Consider the following 22184-nt stretch of genomic DNA (forward strand, 5'->3'; position numbering starts at 1 on the left):
AGGAGGATTGCTGGTTTGGAACTGGGTGAGCACCAATTCCAGCCTTTGTCCCTTTGTTCCCAGCAAAGCAGCACAGCTAGAACTTGTCATCCTTAGCCTAGACAGTACTTCAAATTCATAACCAGTCACAAAACTGAGAAATGCTGACCTTCTCTTGATTGTTCCATTTTCAACCTAGGCAAGATTTGCTTTTCTGCTGTGTTTTTTCCCCTTTGAACATCTCCTTCCTGGAAGGAAATGAGTCTTCTGTGGTCCATATGATATTTTCCTAATAGGTTGTTTTTTTCATGCCATAACAATTGATGGAAAATACTTGGTGTAGAGAGAATATACAGTCTGTCAAGATGTTGGTTGTTTTCTGTAAATCAAAGCCAGGACCAGCAGAAAAGCACATAGTGAAGAAAAGGCTTAGATAGATACTTATTTCAAAAGCTTTCAATAAAAAGTCCCAGAATAATGTCAAATTCAGATAATGTTGAAATCTTTTTTTTCTCTTTAGTTAAAAAAGAAACATTTTAATCTTCCAAGTCAGACTTACGGTAACGTTCTTAACCACAGCATGCCGAAGCTGTTAGGTTATTTTTAAAGTTTTGGCCAGAATCTGGACATTTGTGCAAAGTACTCCCTTCTTCCAATACAAAACAAAGTAGTTGCCTGAATATTCCTTGCAGTGCCATCATTTTCAAGGCTTTATTTATTTTTTTAAAGAAAGAAGAATTTAGTTTTTATTGGGATTTTCCACAAGATTTTTTTCCTTGGTATGCCATAAACATGCACAGCTTTTCTTTTTATGAAAGCCTTTTTCCATTGTTGTGCATGGGAGATAAAGTCACACAGTGCAGTTCCATCCCCAAGCAAGTAACCATCAGAAATGGTTCTGATGGAGACAGACATTAGCAGGGGATTGCTAATGATCTCTGGACACTTAGCTTACATCTTTCTAAAGACTTGTAAATCATTTAATTTTTAGTGTAGTGAAATAAAACCACAAGTCCACTAACACTGTTCTGTGTCTCACAGAGAATATGGGGCAGAAGGATAGAGGAAAAAAAGGCAGAAGATGAAGCTGTTCTGGCGTTGAAGCCAAGTGGAAGCTCTTTGGGAAAACTGAAAAGTTCCTTATGTCCACACAAACACAAGCCATTGCCCTGTGGGAAACTGTTTGCTGGCATAAAGGACACTTGGAAATTAAATATAACCTCTGACGGCACCGCATTCTATTTGTGATGCTCAGTTGCAGGCTTAGCTTTGCAAATTGTTGATATTAACTCGAGCAAGCACAGCACTGTGTTTATTATTCAAGAGGAGCGTATATTCGGTGTTGAGAAATAAAGTCTCTTGCAGGGTTACGCATAAAGATTGTGAATAACTAATGTATGTTTATGTTGTTGATGTCCCCTAAAGATCAGTTTCGTGGCTGCATTCCTCCAAGCTCTTACTTTTTTTAGAGATAATGATGGTACTTGGCGGTGTCCAGGAGCAAAATTACATTATGTTAAGAGCTGGACAAACTGGTATTAAGTGCAGTGCACATATCTTTATTTACCTGTCCATATTGGAGTATGTTCAATAAGAAGTGTGCTAAAGCAAAGTAAATTTCTTCTACAAATGCATCCTCCCATATAAGCACAGGCACAGTTGAATCATTGGAACTACCAGCAGAAGAGTAAAGAAAATAATTTCCCTCTGTGAAATGCTGCCACTAATGGCACCTACATTGCAAAGGAGCACACAATCATTTTGTCATATTTTTTCTCTAGGCACTTCAGGGAAGGGTTAGCAGTCCCCCCCGGATCATGTATTGATTAATTCCAGGCAGATTGGTTTTTATTCATAGAGTGTCTTGTGGGATAACCCAACTAATACATTTTCCAATGTGTTATACAGACAGAATGTAATCCACCTTGGGGAGGAAAAAAAAAAAGGGTGAAAATTATAACAACAGCCTCCCTTTGTCAACAGAGTGACGTCAAAAATAATGTTTCTTAGCTAGGTTTAATTTTGGAGATTGTTTATGTTGCTTTGAGTTTATTTGAGTTTATTTGGGCAATAGCGAGCATGGACCAAGTTCCTAAAAATGAAAGCATTGTTGAAAGCTGCAGAAAAAAAAGATTATGCAAAGTGGAAGCCATCCAGCTGTATCTTTGCTGTCCTTTGCAATACTCTGAGCCACTAAGGAAATGATTTAGAAAGCTTTTGAAGTCAAGGGAAAATACTTTAAATTTGTCCTTCTCAAATGAAAAACTCTGTTTAAAAGGGATCTTTTGGTAAAGGTTATCCAACTGCAGTGCCTGGAGTTATTTCCTTGAAACAGCTCTTGTTAGATGGGACAATAATGCTCCTCTGTAAAACTCTTGAGATCCCTTCATAAAATCCTAGTTATCAGTCAGGGGCTGCAAATGAAGCTGTGCCCCCCAGATTCTGAGATTAATCGCAGAACAAGTTTGAATATATATACAAAAACATAAGGGGTTTTCTTTCATACACTGTGTATTTTATTTTATTATATAGCTCAATGAGGACCAAAAAATACCTGTAAAGTGCTATTTGGAAGCTGATTGTCAGATAAGATTCAACTACTTCGATACAAAATAACTTCCTTAGAGATGACTTCAGTTCATTTGGCAGCATTTATAGTCATTTTTCAGAGGTGTCATTTAAGAAAGTGGTGTGTTGTCATCCTCTGCACAGTCCAAAGATTGACTTACATTGGGAATTATAAATTTAGAGAATAAATTGGTTGTTGTTTTGTAATTGATAGCTGCTTTGCAATTAATTTCATTAATGCTTGTAAGTGCCTCTTAAATGATTCACTGCCTGTTGTGACTGATTTATTTGAAATGCCTTGTGAAAGAGTTTACAAATCACTTAAAATAAGTCAGTGGTTCACTCTTGGAAGTTGTTTTTTCAAGTGCTTTATAGGAAATTGGTATCTCAAAACTGGAGTTGGGAAATAGCCTTTACTAAAGGCTTAGCCAACGAGCAAGTAAACAGTGTTAATCTGGATGTTCCTATTTCTGAAACACTGAGATGGAAAATAGTACACATGTATGTTTTGAAATTACTCTTGTGTTTATAACAGTTACTCCTGTTACACAACTGAAACAAGGGCTGTTAGTAAAGCATCCGCATTTTTTCAGTCTTTCAGTGTAACAACCCAGATTTAGTCCATTATAGAAAAAAGTAATACCAGCTGTTAAATATGAGCGTAAAATTAGTGATTAATTTAGGCTGTGCCTTGTTTATAAGGCTCATTATAATATATTATTCACAAAGGAAACTGAACATAGTGTGCATGCACTGACCATTTAAGTGACCCCATGGTTCCAGTAACATGCTGCAGAGCCGTACTCATGGAAATCTTACTGTCCATCTCACTGTATAATGGAATTTTAGTATCTGCTTTGTCTTCAGCAGCCAGAATTGCTGCCGTGGGTCCTGTGTATGCATGTGAGGATTGAGCATAACTGAGAAAGATCATCTGATCTGAACCCAGAAATAATGACTGAATCCTAGAGAAGAAAATAACTTTATTTTTTGTGATTTAGAGCATCTAGAACAGTACAGAACCAGGTTAGCAGCATCTATGTTTAGCCCAATTTCCTAATTGTAACAGTATTTATTATCATTTACTCTAGGAATGACTATACCAGAAGAAGATGCTGATGTTGGACAAGGTAGTAAATATTGCCTCGTGGCAATAGGAAGGCTTCAGGTAACGGCAGTCTTTCCTTATACAAACTATTTCTGAAAGCATGATCACTGTTTTGGTTTAGTTGTAAAAGATTTGTGCAATGTTTTGGTACTGGACTGTAAATTCTAACATGCCTCCAATATATAAAGTGCCTTGATGTCTGTCTGCAGTCAGTCACTTTCAACAGAGCAAAATGAAATTGTAATTTTGGTGTATGTGTGTACTTAGTCCACTAAGAACAGCAGAGATACTTCTGAAGATGCCATTCTTTAGGGTGTGTAGGGCTGCGATATTGTAGAAACTGAGAAACGTGACTGTACAGGTGCTGCAGATAAAGTGGCTCCCAAAGCCCGTGATATGCTCCCTGCCATTTTTCCATTCATTCTCTCTCTCTCTGGCTAATCAACTACTTCAAAAACTGTGATTGCAGTAGGTATTCTGAAAATGGCAAAGATAAGGTAGTCAAGAGGCACTTCAGAAATCACAGCTTTATTCTCAGTGTGTGTTGTGTTGTGCATTCAAATGAGATGTCAGCCGAAGGAACTGGGAGAATAAAATTTTACTTCCTTTTTGTCCAGACAGTCGCAATTGTTGTAGTGTATTTTCTTCCTTTTTTCATTGCTGACAAGAGCTCAGAGCAGCCGTGGTGAATCTCCATCACCACAGCAGGGAGGCTAATTTTTATCTTCCTGGTCTGGGAATTCTGCCACAGGGGAACGTGTCTGAGCCTCTTGCATGATCTCCTGCACTCATTACCATCTGCTGGGATGGTATCACTCCTTCAGAGGAGAGGTAGAATGACCTTTCCTTACAGCAGAGGTGCCAAACCCATCTTACCTGAGGTGAACAGCCTGCCAATGTGAGCACTTCTGTAGCTCTGCCATGGCAATGGAGACCCACTCTACAGAAGTGTTGCAGGATGGTTTTTAGGTTAATCATGCTTTCATAATCAAGAGTAATATATTCCACTAACAGAGAGAAGGAAGTTATGGGGATTCATATGTTACAGCTGCCAAAGGAAGATGATTTCCAAGAAAATCACATTAATAATGTGTGGAGTGTCAAAGCATCTGTTCTGTCAGAAGAGCCATCAGGGTATGTGAGGGAGGGCAAGAGGAGGCTCTGTGGGTGGGTTAAATCACAGAGGAGTCAAGGTGCTTAAAAACTCTGTTAAAAACTGTTAAATTTTGTTCTCTAACAGCAAATTGAAATCTTGCCTACAGTTAACTGGCTAATCAGCTTCAAGGCAGCAAAAAAAAAAGAGATTTTGCTCATTTTGCATTGGGACCGTAGCCCCAGTAGGATAGAATGGATATGAAATGGCCTGATTGCACAGATTTCATGCAGAGAGCTGGAAATGCATCGTTCTCTCTGGTGAGATTTGAGGTACAAATCTCTGGTGAGATTTAGAGGACTGTGTTTTTTCATTATGAGCAGGCACTTGCTGGCCTGACATCCCCTGCCTCAGCCTCTGGAGGACTTCATTCAGGTTCTGTGGTGTTTTGAGTAAGGTTCACATCACCTGAAATATGGGTGCTTATTCTGCACAGTCCTGTAGGATATGTCTACAGATAGTGTGTTGGCTTCTTCTAGAGACTGACCTTCCTATCCTAAAACAGGAGGACTGCATTGTTCTCTGAACATTCTGGGTTGACAGAGATAGGAACCAAGATGCCTAATGTGCCTGCAGTGTGAGATGAATCCAGCTGGACTTACATCCTTACTATATCCCTCCTTCTTGGGAATTTCTGGTGTATTTGTTTTTCTCTTGTGCTGTTAAGTATAGATGAGTGTCATGGGTTGAGGTATTTGGTCTGCAAACTAGACTAAAGGATGTTCTGTGTTGTTTATCTGCTGTTTTGTGTATGACTTCCTTCAGTAGTGAGGAGTGTGCCAACAGATTCTGTTCTTTAGTTACGTAACCAAGTTTGACTTGAGGTGACTGTTGTGTGGACTTCCTTGGTCCTAGGTAACCAGCTCTCCAGTGTGCATGGACATGAATGGTATGTCAGTCCCCACTGAGTTCTTGTCTAGGCACAACTCTGACGGAGTCATCACCTTTGTCGACCCAAGGTGCATCAGCGTCATTGGCTACCAGCCCCAGGTCTGTGACCACTGGGAAGGTGGAGAATGGTTAGAGCTAATGAAGAAAATTCCATTTGCAAACATGAAATCTTTGTAGCTGATAATTCATACGTTATGCACTAAATGCTTTTCATTTTTCTTTGCTGTCCACGCCTCTGTAAAATTTTGTTTTCCCCTTTGGTATGTGGGATATCTTTTTATACCTTTAGATCTGATTAGAATTCTGACAGCAAAGTGCTCTAAACCTTGCGCAGCTTTACAGTGAAGACATTTCTGTGATAGAAAGTTAACAGTGCTTGGAGAGAGTTTTAATCCTGTAGACCTTTGCTTCTGCCAATCTATTGAACAGTAAGCAAACATCGTTTATGGCATGTATTTTCCTTTAGGCTTACATCTGCTCCTCTGAACAGGAGGCTAGTACAGAACTGAGCAGAATAGTAAATGAATTCCTGACTACCACAACTCACCCTCAAATAACTCCCAACAGTTGCAATTTAAAGGCAAAAATAATTTCTTGTTCATTTGTTTTTCAATTTATTTTGATTTTAGATAGCCTTATAATAACTATTTTTACAAAAATCAGTGCCATAAAATGAGCTGTAGTAGAGAATGTCAGTCTCTTCAAGGCACCATTCCACAGTTATTAAAGAAGCACTTCAAAATTTTTTGTACATACAAACAGAAATGCCTGCAAACCTTGTTTGTGTGATTATCCCTGATTAACTGACTAGTCACATTAAGGGTGGTAGACCTGGATTACTTGCACATCTGCTCATGGATTTGTGTTGTGGTTTGGGTTTTTTACACAGGTTTATATTTTGTTCTAGGATCTTCTGGGGAAAGATATTCTAGAATTCTGCCATCCTGAAGATCAAAGCCATTTGCGAGAGAGTTTCCAACAGGTGCTGTGTCCTGCTCCTTTTGTTCCACAATTCGTTATTTTTTGTACTATTTTGATTACAGAAGTAGCTCATGTTTAGCATCTCAAGGTATTCTGTTATGCAGGAGGAGTGCCAAGGTACAAAACAATTTGTTGGTCAGTTTAGAAATTGGTTAAGCTGCATAATAAATGGTAGTTTATTATGCAGCATGTGTTGATAGTATTTTCAGAAAATAAGTCATCTAGTTATATATTTTGTTTTATTCTTGCAAAGAATTGTTTGCTGCACAGGGTGAGCTGCTTTGGAGATGCCTGTGTAGATCCCTTTATGATAAGTGGTAACCAAAAGTATTTACATTCCAAGATGAGTTGTTGATATGGAAGTAGTTACACCTCTCTGTGATGCTGGACTGTTTTTAAGTTAGTTCTCTGCTAGCATAGGCGACGTGCTTCTTCATGTACTTTAATGGACTTACACCACTTTACATCAACAGGTAATTTTGCCCTTTTTCCTGTTAGAAATTGAAGTGTAGAGACAAGTAACAAAAAAAAAAATACAACATATAGAAAAAGTTAATAATTTGGATTAGTTTTTACCATGGGCCACAATTACATCAGCTTTATCAATGGCATCTATTCCATTGTAGAGCTTTTCTGTTTCAGATTGGTCTGGGCCATGCAGGAACAGTGCTTTCCCCAAGCTACTCTGCTTGTTGCTGGGCTTTTCAGTGCCTTTGCTGCAGCACTAGAACACACAGCACAGGACATTTAACTGATTACTGAGGCTCAGTTATCTAAGTGGTTCCAGATTTTCTGACAACAGGCTTACAGCTCATCCAAGTTTTGTTGGTCCATCTCATTTTGGATGCTGATATGTATTTTCAGCTGTGAAACATGGATATGAAATGACTTCTAAATAATTCGCATAACCAGCTATGTATTCAGGCATGGCATAAAAGAACAGAGCTTGAAGAGCCTCTCTGGGGAAAACAGCTAAATTCTGTTCAGTGTCCATAGAACATATTGTGAAACTGAAGTTATGGTCTCTACAGAAGCGTTGGTGATAGTGTTAGATATCAGTACTCCTGAGCTATTTCTCATCATCCCCTCCTTCAAGCAGGGGCTACCAGTCCCATAGCTGATTGAGTGAGCACTGTGCATCCACTTCGGTGTCCCTTGCACAGACTGAGTTCAAACAGCAGCTGAAGGCTTTTTAAATTCAAGATGTTGGATCACATGCAGAAGCCTGTCAGAGCTCAATGCTTGAAATAGGTCACCACACCCAGATATCTTCTCTGCCCCACCTTGGCTGGGGATATGATGCTGTGGCTGAATCCACCCAAGGGGTACCTGTCACCAGGAGTCAGGTCCTGCTCTCCCTCTTCTCTCCTCCCTGAACTGCTCCCCACCCTTTCTGCTGCCCTGATGCTGGCACAGATGGACTTGCTGGGTAGGCCAAGGGACTAATTGCTTTTGCACGGAACCAGCTTTCAGCTGGTTCAGCTCCCTGAACTGGTGCCCGATCGCATCAGCGGCGCAGGAGCAGTGAGAACACATACGCTGTTTTTCACTGGTGCCCAAATGATTGATTCCACTAATCTATCCAAGAGACAGTGACAGAGAGCTGCTGGATAATAACACACCAAACATCCCTCTCCAGTGAATCCATGCAGTGATTGCCTGGGGCTCAGCAGGGCTGGCTAACTAACATTGAGTTAATGACTTGGTCCTCACTCTGTTCACTGGAAGGGAGATCAGGCCTTGGGGGGCGGGCAGAGTGTCCCTGAACTCAGTTGCTGGGGACTTCCCTGTCACTACTCGCTGTTAGGCATGTGCATAAGTGATTTGCTGGATCATGGACCTACATGATTTGCTTAAGGTCATAAAAAAAGACAGCAGGAAAAAATGTAATTAGAAGTGAAAGCTCCTGTTCACTCAATCTGTGTCCAATCTATGAAAATATTGTGCTGTTTCTTTAGTGGGCAATTGCTTTTTGGGTATATTTTTGTTCAGTACAGTAGCAGTGTGATTAGGGCTGTTACTCCAGTCATGCAATAAAAGACTGAAGTAAACAGTTAAGCTTTGCACCAGGTGGTTTTTATTTCGAAAGAATGTAAGAAAGTAAAGTTAAACATTAGCCTTGAAATTTTTTGTGCTATTTTGTTTGTGTGCACTGTTTTAAGACAGTTCAGAATTTTCCCACCAGCACTCTCTGTACTTTATGTATTATTACAGAATTAGTGTTTGCTTAATCGAGACTTCAGGACAATAGATCACTGCAGTTTGTTTTATTATTGTTTCTTTGGCCTTAGAAATATCTTAATTAAAAAGGTAACTGTGATTTCAAGCTCCTTTTTTTTTCTTTTTTTTTTTTTTTGACTAAAACCCTCTGTAAACTTGACACTTCTGATTTGCTGACAGTATCAGAACAAGGTTGGTGCATAACAGAGGAGGAAGGCAGGGTTTTGCAATTTTTGGTCAATTGCCAGTATCTATCTCAGACCTTTACTTCCTTGGGAAGATAAATTCATTCATCAGGGTGGGAAAAATCAGGCCACAATAAGATAGTCTCAAGGCCAAGACCAACAAATAGTATCAAAGGGTCCAGAACACAGCTATTGGATACCCAGTAGGTTACTTTTGGGATTGCACACTTTTATACCAGCTCTGTGGCTTTTACCCTGGGTGTGGTGGTAGAAAATTGCTGATAAAAGAATGTGGCTCAGTGAACTCAAACTACAAAAGCATTACAAAAAACCAATAAAACCAACCAAGCATTTACTTCAGTATGATTTTGAACTTTCCTGGGCTTTGCTAAATCTTTTTGTGTTTTCTATTTGCACTCTTCCCATTTAGTCCTATATCCAGTTGATTAATTTGAAGTGCAAACCTCTGAAAAAACAAGGTTGGAGCATTTTTCTTAATCCAGTTTCTTGTCAATAAAGACAGAAGGTAAATAGTAGGATTTCTACTTTTAGAAAATACAGGCTGCAGATAGCTAATAAAAAGTAAATTCCAGGTGTTAAGGATTAAGAATCCACGGAAAGATGTAATATTTATTTGCAGTAGACCTTCCCTTTCCTTCCTTGAGGCACCTCTGAGATAGCTTGGTGGAAAAGCAATAAAATATAAACAGAGATAGTCCAGGAAAGTGCCAGCTGAATGACTTAAAACCATGACAATTTTCTTCTGGCTTAAGCCAAGACTGTTGGATGACACATGAAATGCGGTTACAGGGCCAGTGTGTGAGGATTGCTTTGAGTGTACTGGAGTTGGCAGCTTCTTAATTCTAACTTGGTGCCCAACTGTTGACTTGAACAAAACTTCAGCTACCAAACCCAGGATTTGAATTGCATGTTGCCAGACACCTGAGTTCTTAGTTACAAACAAATAGACTGTCCATGCAAAGATTTTGCTCTCTTGTTTTCATTCATACTATTAGAATGGACAGTTGCTTATCAGTCTTCTCTCCATTCAAACACTGGATTGCTCTTTTTTTCTTCTGAAAGCCCAAAGAAAGTGTTTGTTGTTAGCACTTTGCCATCCTAGAGAGTCTTTTAGTGTGTTTGGTGGGGAGGAACCAACCCCTTACAGTTTCTAAAAAAAACCCCAAACAATAAACACCATTGTGTTTAAGCATTGTCCTAAATTTTGATGCTGATGTGTGATTTGGTATATAACATGTATGAATTGTATAGCTAGGTATCCAAGCAGAAAAACAGTCAGTCAATGTTAAAATGGGTTTTCTTGTGGTCTTTTGTTTTAGCTGCAGTGATTGGTTTATGGTTTACCTATAAACATTTAAAAGATCCTCGGTTTGGTTTCTCTCGATAAGTGCTTCACATTAAACATTCTTAAAGTTTCCCTGTTGGGATAGCAGCATGACCTGAATGATTGTCCTGTATTGACTCTGTATTCTTTTTCTAAGCAGGCTGGAAAATGGCATTTTATATGACAAAGTGTGAGGATTTCATTCTGAAGGAAAAAGCTGCAAACAGGAATAGGGTTTTGCTTATTCTCTCCACCTGCAGATTTCTCCAATCTGTCCTTGGCTTTCTGTAATTCAAGTTTAAAGCATACCCGTTGCTGCTGTTTACTATTCATTTACACAGCAGGTAGCAATCTCCTTTTATTAACCTTTCCAAATGGCTTTGCAGGTGGTGAAACTGAAAGGTCAAGTCCTGTCTGTGATGTATCGTTTTCGCACCAAAAACCGGGAGTGGATGCTGATCAGAACCAGCAGCTTCACGTTTCAGAATCCTTATTCTGATGAGATTGAATACATCATCTGCACCAACACTAACGTAAAGTATGTGCCTTTCCAGGTGCTCGTGTACATGGTTTTGAAAGAATTGTTAGCATTACTTTTTGCTGTAAAGCAGATTTTGATTTTTTTGGTAGCCTGTTTCTAGCTACCTTTGTTTCTGTATAACAGTAAGTCTGTAACACGGTTTTTCTGCATCATGGGATCTCACAGTGTAGCTGTTTCTCTGTGTCATTATCCTGAGATGCTTCCAGGGCCTGGCTGCACTGGGGGGAAAACGTCACTTATCTGTTATGTCATTAAACAAGCCCATTGATCTCGGTCCAGGCTGCCTTAAACTAGCACAGAGCTTCCAGCAGCAGGCCAGCTGTCCTGATACTGGAGGAAGGTTAGCCTCATTCCTAAGCCAAAAGAAAATTCTGTGTCCATGTTCATTGTGATCATACCATTCTGTAGTCCTGGCATCTTCTACTTGAGCTATGTCTACTCTTTATGACATAATGAAGCTGGGAAAATTATTTCCTAGTAGGCTTGAGTGAGGAGGGTTCCTGGAATTCAGTTTAGGTCTGTGGAATATCCCCAAACATGGGGACAATCCAATCCGTATCTTAAAATGGAAATGAAATCATCCTGTCTTTGCATTACTATTTTCGAAAATCTGTCATTTGGCTTCTTAAGAGGAAGTCATCCTCGGAGTATGATGGAGGTTCGTCACTGTGGACTGAGCAGAGATGCTTTTGGAGCCTCCTGAGTTCTCAGACAGTAACTGCAGAAGTTAATCTGGCCTCAATTGCTTTGTAGTGTGGGGATTTTTTTTTAATAAATGTTTCTTCTTTCCAGTATGAATTTAATGTATTCCTAAAACTCAGTCTGCTTCTGGTCTGACCAGAGTTTTTTTTTGCCAAGTTTTCAGCTGTGAGGAAATTACTGGTTTTAAGATCTCAGCCTGTTAGACTGTATATCCGAAGTGCTGAACGAGCAGTCTGCTAGTGGAGATGCCAGCAAAACCAAACCCCTGGGGCTTTGGCATTTGAGCTTGGAAAGCTAGTGAGTGCCCCTGGGTGTTCCTTGTCCTGCTCCTTTGGACATGGCTCATACCTGAACTGAAAGGGCCGTGCGTTCACTTACATAAAACCCAGCATCACAAATGTTTTGCTCATTTTTTTTCTCTGCATACCCGAAAAGTTGGGCTTAAACAACAGAATAGTTAAGTTCATTGAAAACAGGAAAATGTGTCTTGAAAAGACAGCTAAATATCTTCCTGTCTGTACTGTGCATCAAAAGAGATATTTCTACATTTCTGCTGTCCCGTAATACTTTTCCAAGTAATTTGTATATGCAAAAACAGGCCTGCAAAGTAAAAAAACGACTTCTGAGATTTGTCCCGGGCTGGCTTAATTGTGCTTTGTTCCCAAGAGGCCACAGATGAAAAAGTGGGGCTGGAGACTTATGCTGTGTTGACTCTGGGAATGCTTTTTTCTGAGCCTGCACTACACTGTTCAGCTTGGCACTGCAGCACTCACTGTGAGGAATAGGACAGTGCCAGCTCCTGGCTCTGGTTCCATTTCTCTTGCTAGGTTTGAATAACAACCCAGAAATGCTGACCTAATATGGAAGTTGCCTGCTGCTACTTTGACAGAGGATGTTCCCTCTTTCCTGTCATGTTGAAAATGTTCTGAAATGGGCAAGATACATCCCATTATATGTCTGCTTTTGAATAGTAGAAAGAATGCATTATTCAAACTGGTTTTGTTTTTCCCCCCGTTCTCTCCCAGTTCTCAGACAGATTTCCAAAGAGAACTTACTGTAAAGTACTGATGTTCCTGCCTGTATCTGATTTTATTTTCTTTTATTTTCACATTTGGGGTCATGTTTTGACTTATGATTTCCTAGCTGCCTTGGGGAGTTGTACGTCACGGTGACTGGTGATTTCCGCCTTCTCACTAAGCTCCTGCTGGGACTTGTGGTTTGACCCCATGTGCTTGACCATCCTTACGTGTCACTGGAAGTATCAGATGCTCTGGGTCCAGCAAGGTGCTTCCCATGCAGACCAAGAAGAGCTGCCTGCCTCTGCCCAACTGAAGGCAGTTCTACACAGAGATGTATTTTGATTTACCTATTACTGTGATAACCTAGGCAGCTCCATAAAATACAGGTTTGAGGCAGTTATAAATTCAGCATGAAATTGTAAAGACAATGTAGCTGAAAGATCTAGGTTTAAATCAGTTGGTCAGTGAACAGCATTTTTGCAAAAGACTGTAGAGGGCAGTGGTGGTTCCAGTTGTGGAGGGATTAATTGATTTTTACTTTTATTTGTTGGCTTGCTTTGGTTGTTTTGTTTCTTCTTTTTTCTCCTTGTTTTTAATAAAGATACTCCTTTGAAGCTTCAAATAGTCAACCTTCCAAGCTTGGTTTTGGTACAGAAGGATAAGGAAACATTAGGTTCAAATGTTCACTTAGTTCCTTGCAAAAAAAGAAAAGAAAACTTCTCTCAGTTTCACTTGGGTGTAGGCATCCAAGAGAAACTTCCTGGAGAATTGGAGCATTTAACGTTTTGCATTTGTGCTGTGTTCGGCTGAAAAGAGAAGTCCCCCATTTGACCACGTCTTCCTGTGTAGTTGGGACTGTTTGATTTCCGAAGAGAAATAATAATTATGATCAGCGTTTATTTAATATACAGATAGAGCAGTGTTTGAATGAAATAATGTCATGGTGACAGATTATGTAATATATTTTATATATATGTATATATCTCTCTCAAAATAAAGAAGAGACATATTTTTCTGACCTTCATATAAATTCTGATGTTTCATTTTTGTAAACCTCAAAATCACACACTGTGTGAGTTTATGAATCCTGTGAGTGAATTTGTGAATCCTTGAGTCCTGAGTCTCAAGACCTTCTGTCTCGGAGTGAGCTGGCACAGGTCCCTGCTGGAGGCAGCCTGCTGGATGAAACAGCCTGCACTTTGTGGGAGAGATGCTTTCTGTTTCAGATTCTCTGGGCCAAACAATAGAGCTCAGCTATTCTGATAAAAATCCAGCCTGTGGTAGTGGTGGTAGAGACTTACTTTCTCATGATCTCGTGCCATCTGCAGGCTCCCTGGTCCTGGTGTTAGACAGACCCTTTCACTGGGGTAAGTTGATGCTGTAGGCTAAAAGAGGGAGATACTGACAATTTCTGAAAGAGGATTTTGCAACAGCAGCCCCAAGGCTTTTGCTACTCCACTTTTGTCCCAACCAGATACAGGAAGCATGGGTGCCTCTATTACATAAGAAGAGCTTGGTAGGGATACAGTAGCATTGTTTCTTCCCCACCGTAGAAACTGTTAACTTTAAAGTTTTTTAGTTATTGTGATGCCTGGAAAGGGGACTGGTGACTTCAGTGTTCATAGAAATTAACTCATCAGAAATCCTCTCCAATGACAAAAGAGCTTTCACAGCATCTTCACTTTTCCTCCACATAGCTTTACTGAAGTAAATTTGAATTAACTATCAAGGCCTTTAGATTCGCTGAACCATTCCTTGTTCAAGCCAAGAGCTTTCCCAGTTTCATACTGAACATGTAGGTGAGCCAGGAGTTCCTGCTGTACAGACAGAACCCTCTGTTGACCCAGACAGTACCACCTCACTTGCTGTGCTGGGTATCCTGTAGAGCCAGGCAGTTTCTTTCATTTACTCCTTGAACCTGTGAAACTGAAATTGAAAGCAGGGACAGTTTGGGATTTGGTTTCAAAGTGAGAAGACATTCTGAGTTTTGCCCAAACTGGTGCTAATTCCTTGTTTCTGTATCATTTTTGCTGCCCAGCAGTTGGGTGACTGAAGAGACCTGCCTGTGTTGGCTGTTCAGTCACGAGGGTGGTGAGATGGCAGGGTCTGAAGCGGCCAGCACAGCAGTGCTCAGCTCTCCCTGGTCAGCTGCTCCAGGAATTGCTGCACAGTTTCTTCAGGTTTCAAGCATCATTTACACTATTTATGCTGTAGAAGCCAACAACAGCAGAAGATGCTAACCTGGCTTTGCATTTCAGTCTTAATTAAGTACAGCATAGCTTGCACAGAGTTCAGTAAAGATACACACAACTGTTTGGTTTTTATAGGAAATGGATTTGGGAGGTTGTTCCCAAGTTCAGTGCTGTTAACATGATGTGATGTTTATATTGTACTGCAGCTTAATGAGTATTAGAGATGAAAGATAGAGAAGGGCAAAGGAGCACTAGGTTAGAGAAGTGCCTACAAAACAGATGACTAGTAAGTGTGCTGTTTTGTTTGGCTCATTTGTATGTATAGGGCTGAATCAAGAAAACATACTTTATAAGGAACAGAGGAGACCTAATGTGCTGTTTATTGACACACGAACCGAGTTGGTGGTAATAAAAACAAATGAAACAGTGTAATTAGCTTTCACGTTAACAACAGGATTTAATGGGTGTTTATTGTCCACAGGGTGGTATTTAGAAACTTCCCCATAGATTCCCCATGATTAAATTACCTCCCATAGTTCTGTTGGAAAAGTATACATTTTATGCTTGTGAACAAAGAATGTCTTTGCATTCCAGAGGTAATTTTTAGGAATTTTCTGTTGGCTAAAATAATATGGAAAATCCATGGCTCTCTAATGACCTGGAGGACTGCCTTTATTTTGCATCTTGCTCCTAGGACATAAGTGATTCCCTCTATTATGAGTTCTCGCATACCAAGGCTCGCAGAAGGCTTTTTGCCATCGGCTCTGATCTGCTGTTTGTTGCAGGTCACAGATTTTTGTCCAATTTGCCATGGAACTTCATGGCTGAGCAAAGTGTCTTCTGGAAAAGCATCAAGGGATGGAAAAATCTGTTACTTACTTCGGTAGCTTGTTTGAGCGATTTCACACATTCCCATCAGTTTGTGCCTAATTTGTCATTTGCCTTTGTCTGCCAGTTTTTCTCTTGGCCCCTTGACATTTGAATCTATCTAGTTCAAAATTTAAAGGAAGATTTGGATGAAAATCTAAAATTTAAGCATGTAGCCAAACAGGTATCCCAATTTTCTGGAGTTTCAAATTCATGATCTTGCTGTTTTGTAAAATCTCATCTATTCCCACCTGTCCCATTATTGTGTCTCCTTGGGGAATACTCACATAGTGTGTAATTCCAGTCTGTTGGGTGATTTTTTCCTTCAGAAGGAGGCAAGAAACAGAAACTGTGAGCGCTGTCAAGTATCATTTGCAAGTATCAAATCCAAGCATTTTGTCAATTCAACTCCAATCTTATCCTAATCTCTGAGCTTTAGCATAATTTGGGGGGTTTATCTTTTTTGCTAACTGAGCAAAGAGCCCAACAGAGATAAGTGTGCTACCAGTGCCAGAGGTAATCTTGTTCATTGGGACCAAGCAACAGAAAGCAACTGTTAATGGAAGGAACAAAACATTTGGATAACTTGCAGCTGCTGAGGTGTTTGTCATTAGAGAAGCAGTCTTCCTTGAGACCTGCAATGCCAGCAAACATTCTGTTTGTCTCAGGAGGATCAGAGAAGGGGTCTGGTATATTCATCATTAACATGAGAAAGGTGATGAATTAAGAATAGTGAACTCTAAAAGTCTTTATAAGGGGGTTGTGTTCCATCCTCCATTACTTACCCACCTACATTTCTGTGCTATCACAGCAAAATTCTTCCTATGCCTTGTTGCATTCCTGTGGTGGAGGCTTTCTGAACGAGAAAGCTGTAAAAACAGATGAATCTCACAGGAAAGGATTTACTAAATCACCTGAGAGACATTTCACTGGGAGTGTAAAACAGGAGACCATGACTATTCCTTTTTGTATCTTAACTGGGTTTTGTAACAGTCATTTTGTCTCCCTTGCAGACAACTTCAGCAACAGCAAGCGGAACTCGAAGTACATCAAAGAGATGGGCTGTCATCCTATGACTTATCTCAGGTGAAATTCTTGTGTTTTTCTTTTTGTGCCTCTGATCATTTAAAATGTAAAGCAATGGCAGATTCAGCAAAACTAAAACTACATTGTGACTGTCCCTGAATTGTTTTTGTCAAATACAGTGGAGGGAATTACCTTTCTCTCTGTATCTCAACAGGTGCCTGTTCCAAGTATACCACCTAATGTTCATGAGGGTGGAAAGTCTGTGGAAAAGCCTGATGCTATCTTCTCCCAAGAGAGGGATCCTAGATTTGCTGAGATGTTTGCTGGAATAACTACTTGTAAGTGAATGTCTCTGGTGTTTAATTTTTAACACTATGTTAAGCTTGGTTACATGATGTGGAGCACAGCTTCAAAAGAATGAAAAGAAACTACATCGTGGCAGAGAAATTTGTAAGCAGCAGCAGTCTTGGGGGACATTTCCTGGCATTTGCATTTAGTTGGTGTTTCCCCTAAAAATGATAGGAATAAATTCAAGGAGGGAAGGACAGATTTTATCACCAGAGCTACCTGGTTTTGCTTCCCTTTTCATTTCACAGGAAAACACCTTGAACAGTGTTCATAGATATTAAATATACTGAACAGATCTTGCCGTTTCTAAGTATGTATTTTCTTTCTTAGAAAGCCAGTGTGAGTTCACCTCTCTAAATAGGGATGGATTAAGAAAGTTGCCATATAGTCTTAAGGTAGACTTGCAGTTTTTTGTCAAATCACCAGCTTTTGCAGTGATGCTTTCAGAGGCATATGCCTTGAAGTGTAATAATATACTTGTTCTCTGGTCAGTTGAGGCATCTCCAGTCACGTTACCTGTCGAAGAGTCCCTGCTCTTTTTCCCACAACTTTTAAACTTGTTGGCAAGTTCTTCTAAGAGTGATAGGAGTCTCAGGAACAGTAGGTTTTTCTATATTTCTTGAAAATTACTGTGAGGACAGAATCCTTACTGAGTGCGCTCACCAAAGGATTTCCCAGCCCTGTTCTAAGAGGTAACAGCCAACCTGCCAGTGGGAGAGATGTACCTGACTCAAACTAGCCCAGCCTGTGCTGCCTCTTGCCCTGACAGACAGAAGCCATTGAGAAGACTGGCAGCTGAAGGGGTCATCTGAAATATATCTGTAGGAAACCAGGCTCATTAATTCCACTGCTTGTGGAAGAACTCATTGGTTGTTTATTGTTCTTAACTGTCCTCACTGAAAAAGAGAAATTTTTACATTTGTTTTAAATAAATCACTGTGCAAGTGTCACGCAGTGCACAGAGGAAACGACCCACAGGGTTTGACTCCAGGGGTGTTGGGAGATGACCTCACTGTGTTGGTTTCTTATGTCTGGCTTGGCCTTTTCAAATGGAGAAGGCATTGTAACTGCAGGATAGACCTGATACTCTGTCCTCCTGTTGCTAGGACTTCTCTGTTATTCCTGTTCATCCTTGTCTGTCTACTCTAACAGTGAAGTCAGCAGCTGAGGCCATAAAAGGAGTCCATTAGAAGGTAGCAAGACTCCAACCCTAAACACCAGAATATGTTTTTCCAAGCAAGAACATACTGTTTTGTGGCTGCCTTGTTGGCTCTTTTTCAGGCAGCTCTCAACTGTTTGTGAGGAGGGGTTAGGGTTAGCAAGCTGTGAAGTAGCTGGGAGGTTATATTCTTGGAAATGCCATTTCTCTTTTCATTCTTATATTCTTGGAAATGCCATTTCTCTTTTCATTCTTATCAATTTACAGGCTGTGCTTTTTTTGGGACATTCTCCCTGTCTGAATTTCTCATGGAAGCTGTGATCAAGGTCTCCTCTGAATGATAAAAGATGGTTCACAGTTAGAGATGAGATACCCTGTCCAAAACCAATATTGACAAGCCTGCATGCTGCCTGCAAGACATTTGCATTATGTTGATACCCGATCTCTTTCTCTGCTACGTTCTGTAAAAACATGAGTTGACACAGGGAGATTGCTGCCATTATTGCATGTAATGGCCACACATCATTAGAAAACCAAAAGCTGGGAGTGGAAGCCTGGCTTTACTGATTCATGCAAATGCTTTGAAGCCCAGGATGGTGCAGTTTTTAGAGATATTCATTCCAGAAGCAGAAACACTGGTTCTACTGGGAGATGGGCCATCATTGACCAGTACAGTGGTGGAGTTTAGAGAGGAACAGGTAAAACATACACAAAAAAAAGTTTCCAGTGCTGTACCAAAGGTGAGAGCAGAGAACTGTGTGTAAAGTCCTGAGCAGGAATACAGCTGGGAGAGATGTGGGCCAGATTCAGAGGCTAAAGAGCATTCAGGGTAACTCAGGAAGGAGAATTAACTGCTTGCGATTAGTCCCCTTTGTCTTGGCCTCATCCTGTGGCACCGACCCTGGTAGCTGCCATGGCAACTCTGCTCCACTTGAGGAATTCCTGTTCATTTAGGGCACTCTCAATTTTGCTGGTCAGTTGTTCTCAAATATCCAAAGTACCCACAGGATTTTGGCTCAGTCTCTTCCAACCCTGAGAGTTTGGTGTCCCTGCAAAGAGTGACCTTAGAAAATGGGACATCTCATGCAAGAATGACATTACTACATAAAAAGGAAAAATCATCTGCCCTTCTCAGAGAGATCCTGAGCCATTTTCAATTTTTCCTGCTACATACACAACATTCTCTAGATCTTGTCCCCATTTCTCCCTGGTTTTTTTGATATGAGAGCGTAGGTTTACAGCCAAAACTCGGTGACTGTGCTGGGCAATATGTAGCTGCCGAGGAATTTTTACAAATTTCTAGATTCCAAAGGAAAAGCAATGGCAGCTTTCATCAGTGGCATGCACACTCCCTCTCCAAGACTCCTGTGAGGTAATTTGAGGTGACTTTTTTCCTTGGGAAGGAAAGCTGGTGTGTGTTGGAGGCCTTTTTCTGAGTCACACTCAGAAGGTCTCTAAAAGCTAGTGAAAACTAAAAAATACTTCTGTTACTTGTGAATTGACTGGGCCTTTTGTCCAGGAGAGCATCTTGTGAAATGAGTGGGAATCTGAAAGGATCAAAGGGGAAAATGAGGAGGCAGACTTGATTCCTAGGCCTGTCAGGTGTGTAGCAACAAGTGGTTGCAAAACCATCAGCGAGTTGCAGGGTGTTTTGTGCTTGGAGGGAAGGCTAAGAAAGTGAATAAAGGATGGTGGAGCAGACCTGGAAATTATTTTAAGAAAAGTAGTAGTAGTGAGATTTCCCTGGGCTTTGGAATAATGCAGTGCCAACTAATTAAATTAAGGGACCAAATGATGCTGTTCACCCAACCTCGTTTCATTCAATTAGGGATTGATCTCCAGTTGCCACATTAAGAGTAGACTATAAAAGTTAATGGCATCTTCTTTTGTGTGTTATTCACTACACTGATTTGTCTCACATCCCACTGGGATTCTTGCATCCTATTTCATGGCCCCCTCAAGCCACATATAGGACAGCAAAATCCTTGAGAGACCAGTGTTTTGCCTTGCTACGGCTCAGGTGTGCACTACGGCTTGTGGCACTCAGACACCTGTGAGACTGAGATGCAGGTGGGGGCTGCAGGATCACCCAGGTTCTCAGGTGGTCGCCCTGAGATGTGCCACCAGGCTGCCTGGGAGGTGGGTGCTACTCTCCAGCTATCCCAGGGGAAGCAGATTGTCACCTGGTCAGGAGAGAGGCTTTTTGGCACCCTTCCTTGGGTCGTTTAACCCAGCAGGGTGGGGGCCCTCAGCTGCTACCTCAGTGCAAGCAACCTGTGATAACAGCAGTAGCCCTGGGGGGAGTTTCCTGGTGCCAGAAATGTACCCTCACCTGAGGCCACTCCCAGGTAGCCCTAGAGGTGCACGTGCATCAAACCTTCTTCAGACCATGTTTCATGTGACATTCCTCCATCCCCCTGAGCAGACCTCACATCTTTCTTCCAGAAAACCTTTGTTCCCCTTCCAGTCTGTAGCTGGGACCTGGGCACCCCTCACTCCCCACTTCAGCCAGAGCTGTGCTCTGTCTCATGTTCCTGCTCCTGCCTGCATGGTCAGGAGCAGCTTTCAGCTTCCAGTGGGTCGGGGCTGTGTGGCCAGAGGGCACGTCCCAGTGCTGTGTTCCAGGCAAACAATGGCATTAATGAGGTATGGCCTGTGAGGAGGGTATGAAGGAGACACAAACCAGCTGTGCCTCTGGTTTCACACTGAATTGTCATACAGCCCTTTTGTGTCATTCCTAATGTGTTCCCCAGGGCTTCTTCATAAAGCTTTAAGAAGGAAAGAAAACTCCCTGCTGCCTATATACATTGCAATTGTCTTTAAATAATTTTTTCTTAATTTTCTCATCCCCTAAATTAATTTTTTTTCCGTGCATTGTTTTTCTTTTGTAGCAGATAAAAAAATGATGGCCTCGGCATCTACAGCAGGAAACCAGCAGCTTTACTCACAGGGAAGCCCCTTTCAGCAAGGACACTCTGGAAAGACTTTCAGGTACTTAGTCCAGATCCTGAATGTATCAGTTTCTGTCTGAGAGTGGGGGACTGCTCCCCTTCGATCTGATGGAAAAAAAACCAACCTAAGGGTGTTCTTTATGTGAATGAACTTAGCTGTGTCTGCACTTCCCTGCTACGTGGTGTCTCAGCACTTAAACTGGGTTTACAAGCTGGGGTGATTTGGGTATCTCAGAATTATTGGCTAGTAAGTAGATACTTTTTGCTGTGATCATGTAATTGGAAAAAAGCTAAGAAGCAACAACAAATCCTGAAGGGAAATAAATCTGAGAGGTGGTGGAGCAGGCTCAGAAATCTGAGGAATATTCAACCAAAGTAGGAAGGTGCAAAGATTTGTTTTGCACTCGCAGCTGTCAGTACTCCTGCAGCCTGCCTTGAAGGGCATCAATGTGGATACCTTTCCAAAGGGAACAGAGTGATGCTGCATCCACAGTCCCAGGTCAGGACTGGGACACAGGCATGAATAGTTTTCTAAGACAGCTCCCAAATACACATAAGATGGCAGTCTGGCATTTTCCGAGGCATTTTTGAGTTATTCTGTGTGCCTGTCATTTCCAGGCACTTTCTGAGAGTGTGGTAACGGCGATGGTATTTACCTTAGTGCCTTTTGGTATCGCTCTGGGATTGTCATACTGGAGTTTCATTCTCCTATTCAGACCAACCAAGGTTGTGGAAGTGAAGAAACAGCCATTCAGAGCCTCTCAGTTCCAGGAACTGGAAAACATCTGCAAATGCTGATTTTATTTAAACCAATGTATTCTTAAAGTTATAATTGCTAATAATCTCAGTGGGGAGAAATAAAATCCCCATGCATGTGTTTTCCAAATTAAAATCAAGAATAACTTGGGGGAATATGACAGTAAATTAAAATGTCTTTTAATTGGATATT

The 22184-nt window shown here is 41.0% G+C and overlaps 1 protein-coding gene across 4 annotated transcripts in view; it reads left to right on the plus strand.

Annotated features, from left to right (window-relative positions):
• The window catches only part of ARNT2 (aryl hydrocarbon receptor nuclear translocator 2), a 97211-nt gene that overhangs the window by 60931 nt on the left and 14096 nt on the right, over positions 1–22184 (plus strand). For 3 of the 4 annotated variants that reach the window (XM_027746166.2, XM_027746170.2, XM_027746169.2), the window contains 7 exons: positions 3639–3715; positions 5664–5798; positions 6607–6681; positions 10817–10968; positions 16765–16837; positions 16992–17115; positions 21176–21275. In XM_027746166.2, coding sequence (XP_027601967.1) covers positions 3639–3715; positions 5664–5798; positions 6607–6681; positions 10817–10968; positions 16765–16837; positions 16992–17115; positions 21176–21275 — 736 coding nt within the window. The remainder of the gene's footprint in view (positions 1–3638; positions 3716–5663; positions 5799–6606; positions 6682–10816; positions 10969–16764; positions 16838–16991; positions 17116–21175; positions 21276–22184) is intronic. The other variant, XM_027746167.2, reaches the window with a different exon arrangement.

The sequence above is a fragment of the Pipra filicauda genome, unplaced genomic scaffold (assembly GCF_003945595.2).
Source record: "Pipra filicauda isolate LSUMZ 115617 unplaced genomic scaffold, ASM394559v2 scaffold238_size1193820_pilon, whole genome shotgun sequence".
Classification (NCBI taxonomy): domain Eukaryota; kingdom Metazoa; phylum Chordata; class Aves; order Passeriformes; family Pipridae; genus Pipra; species Pipra filicauda.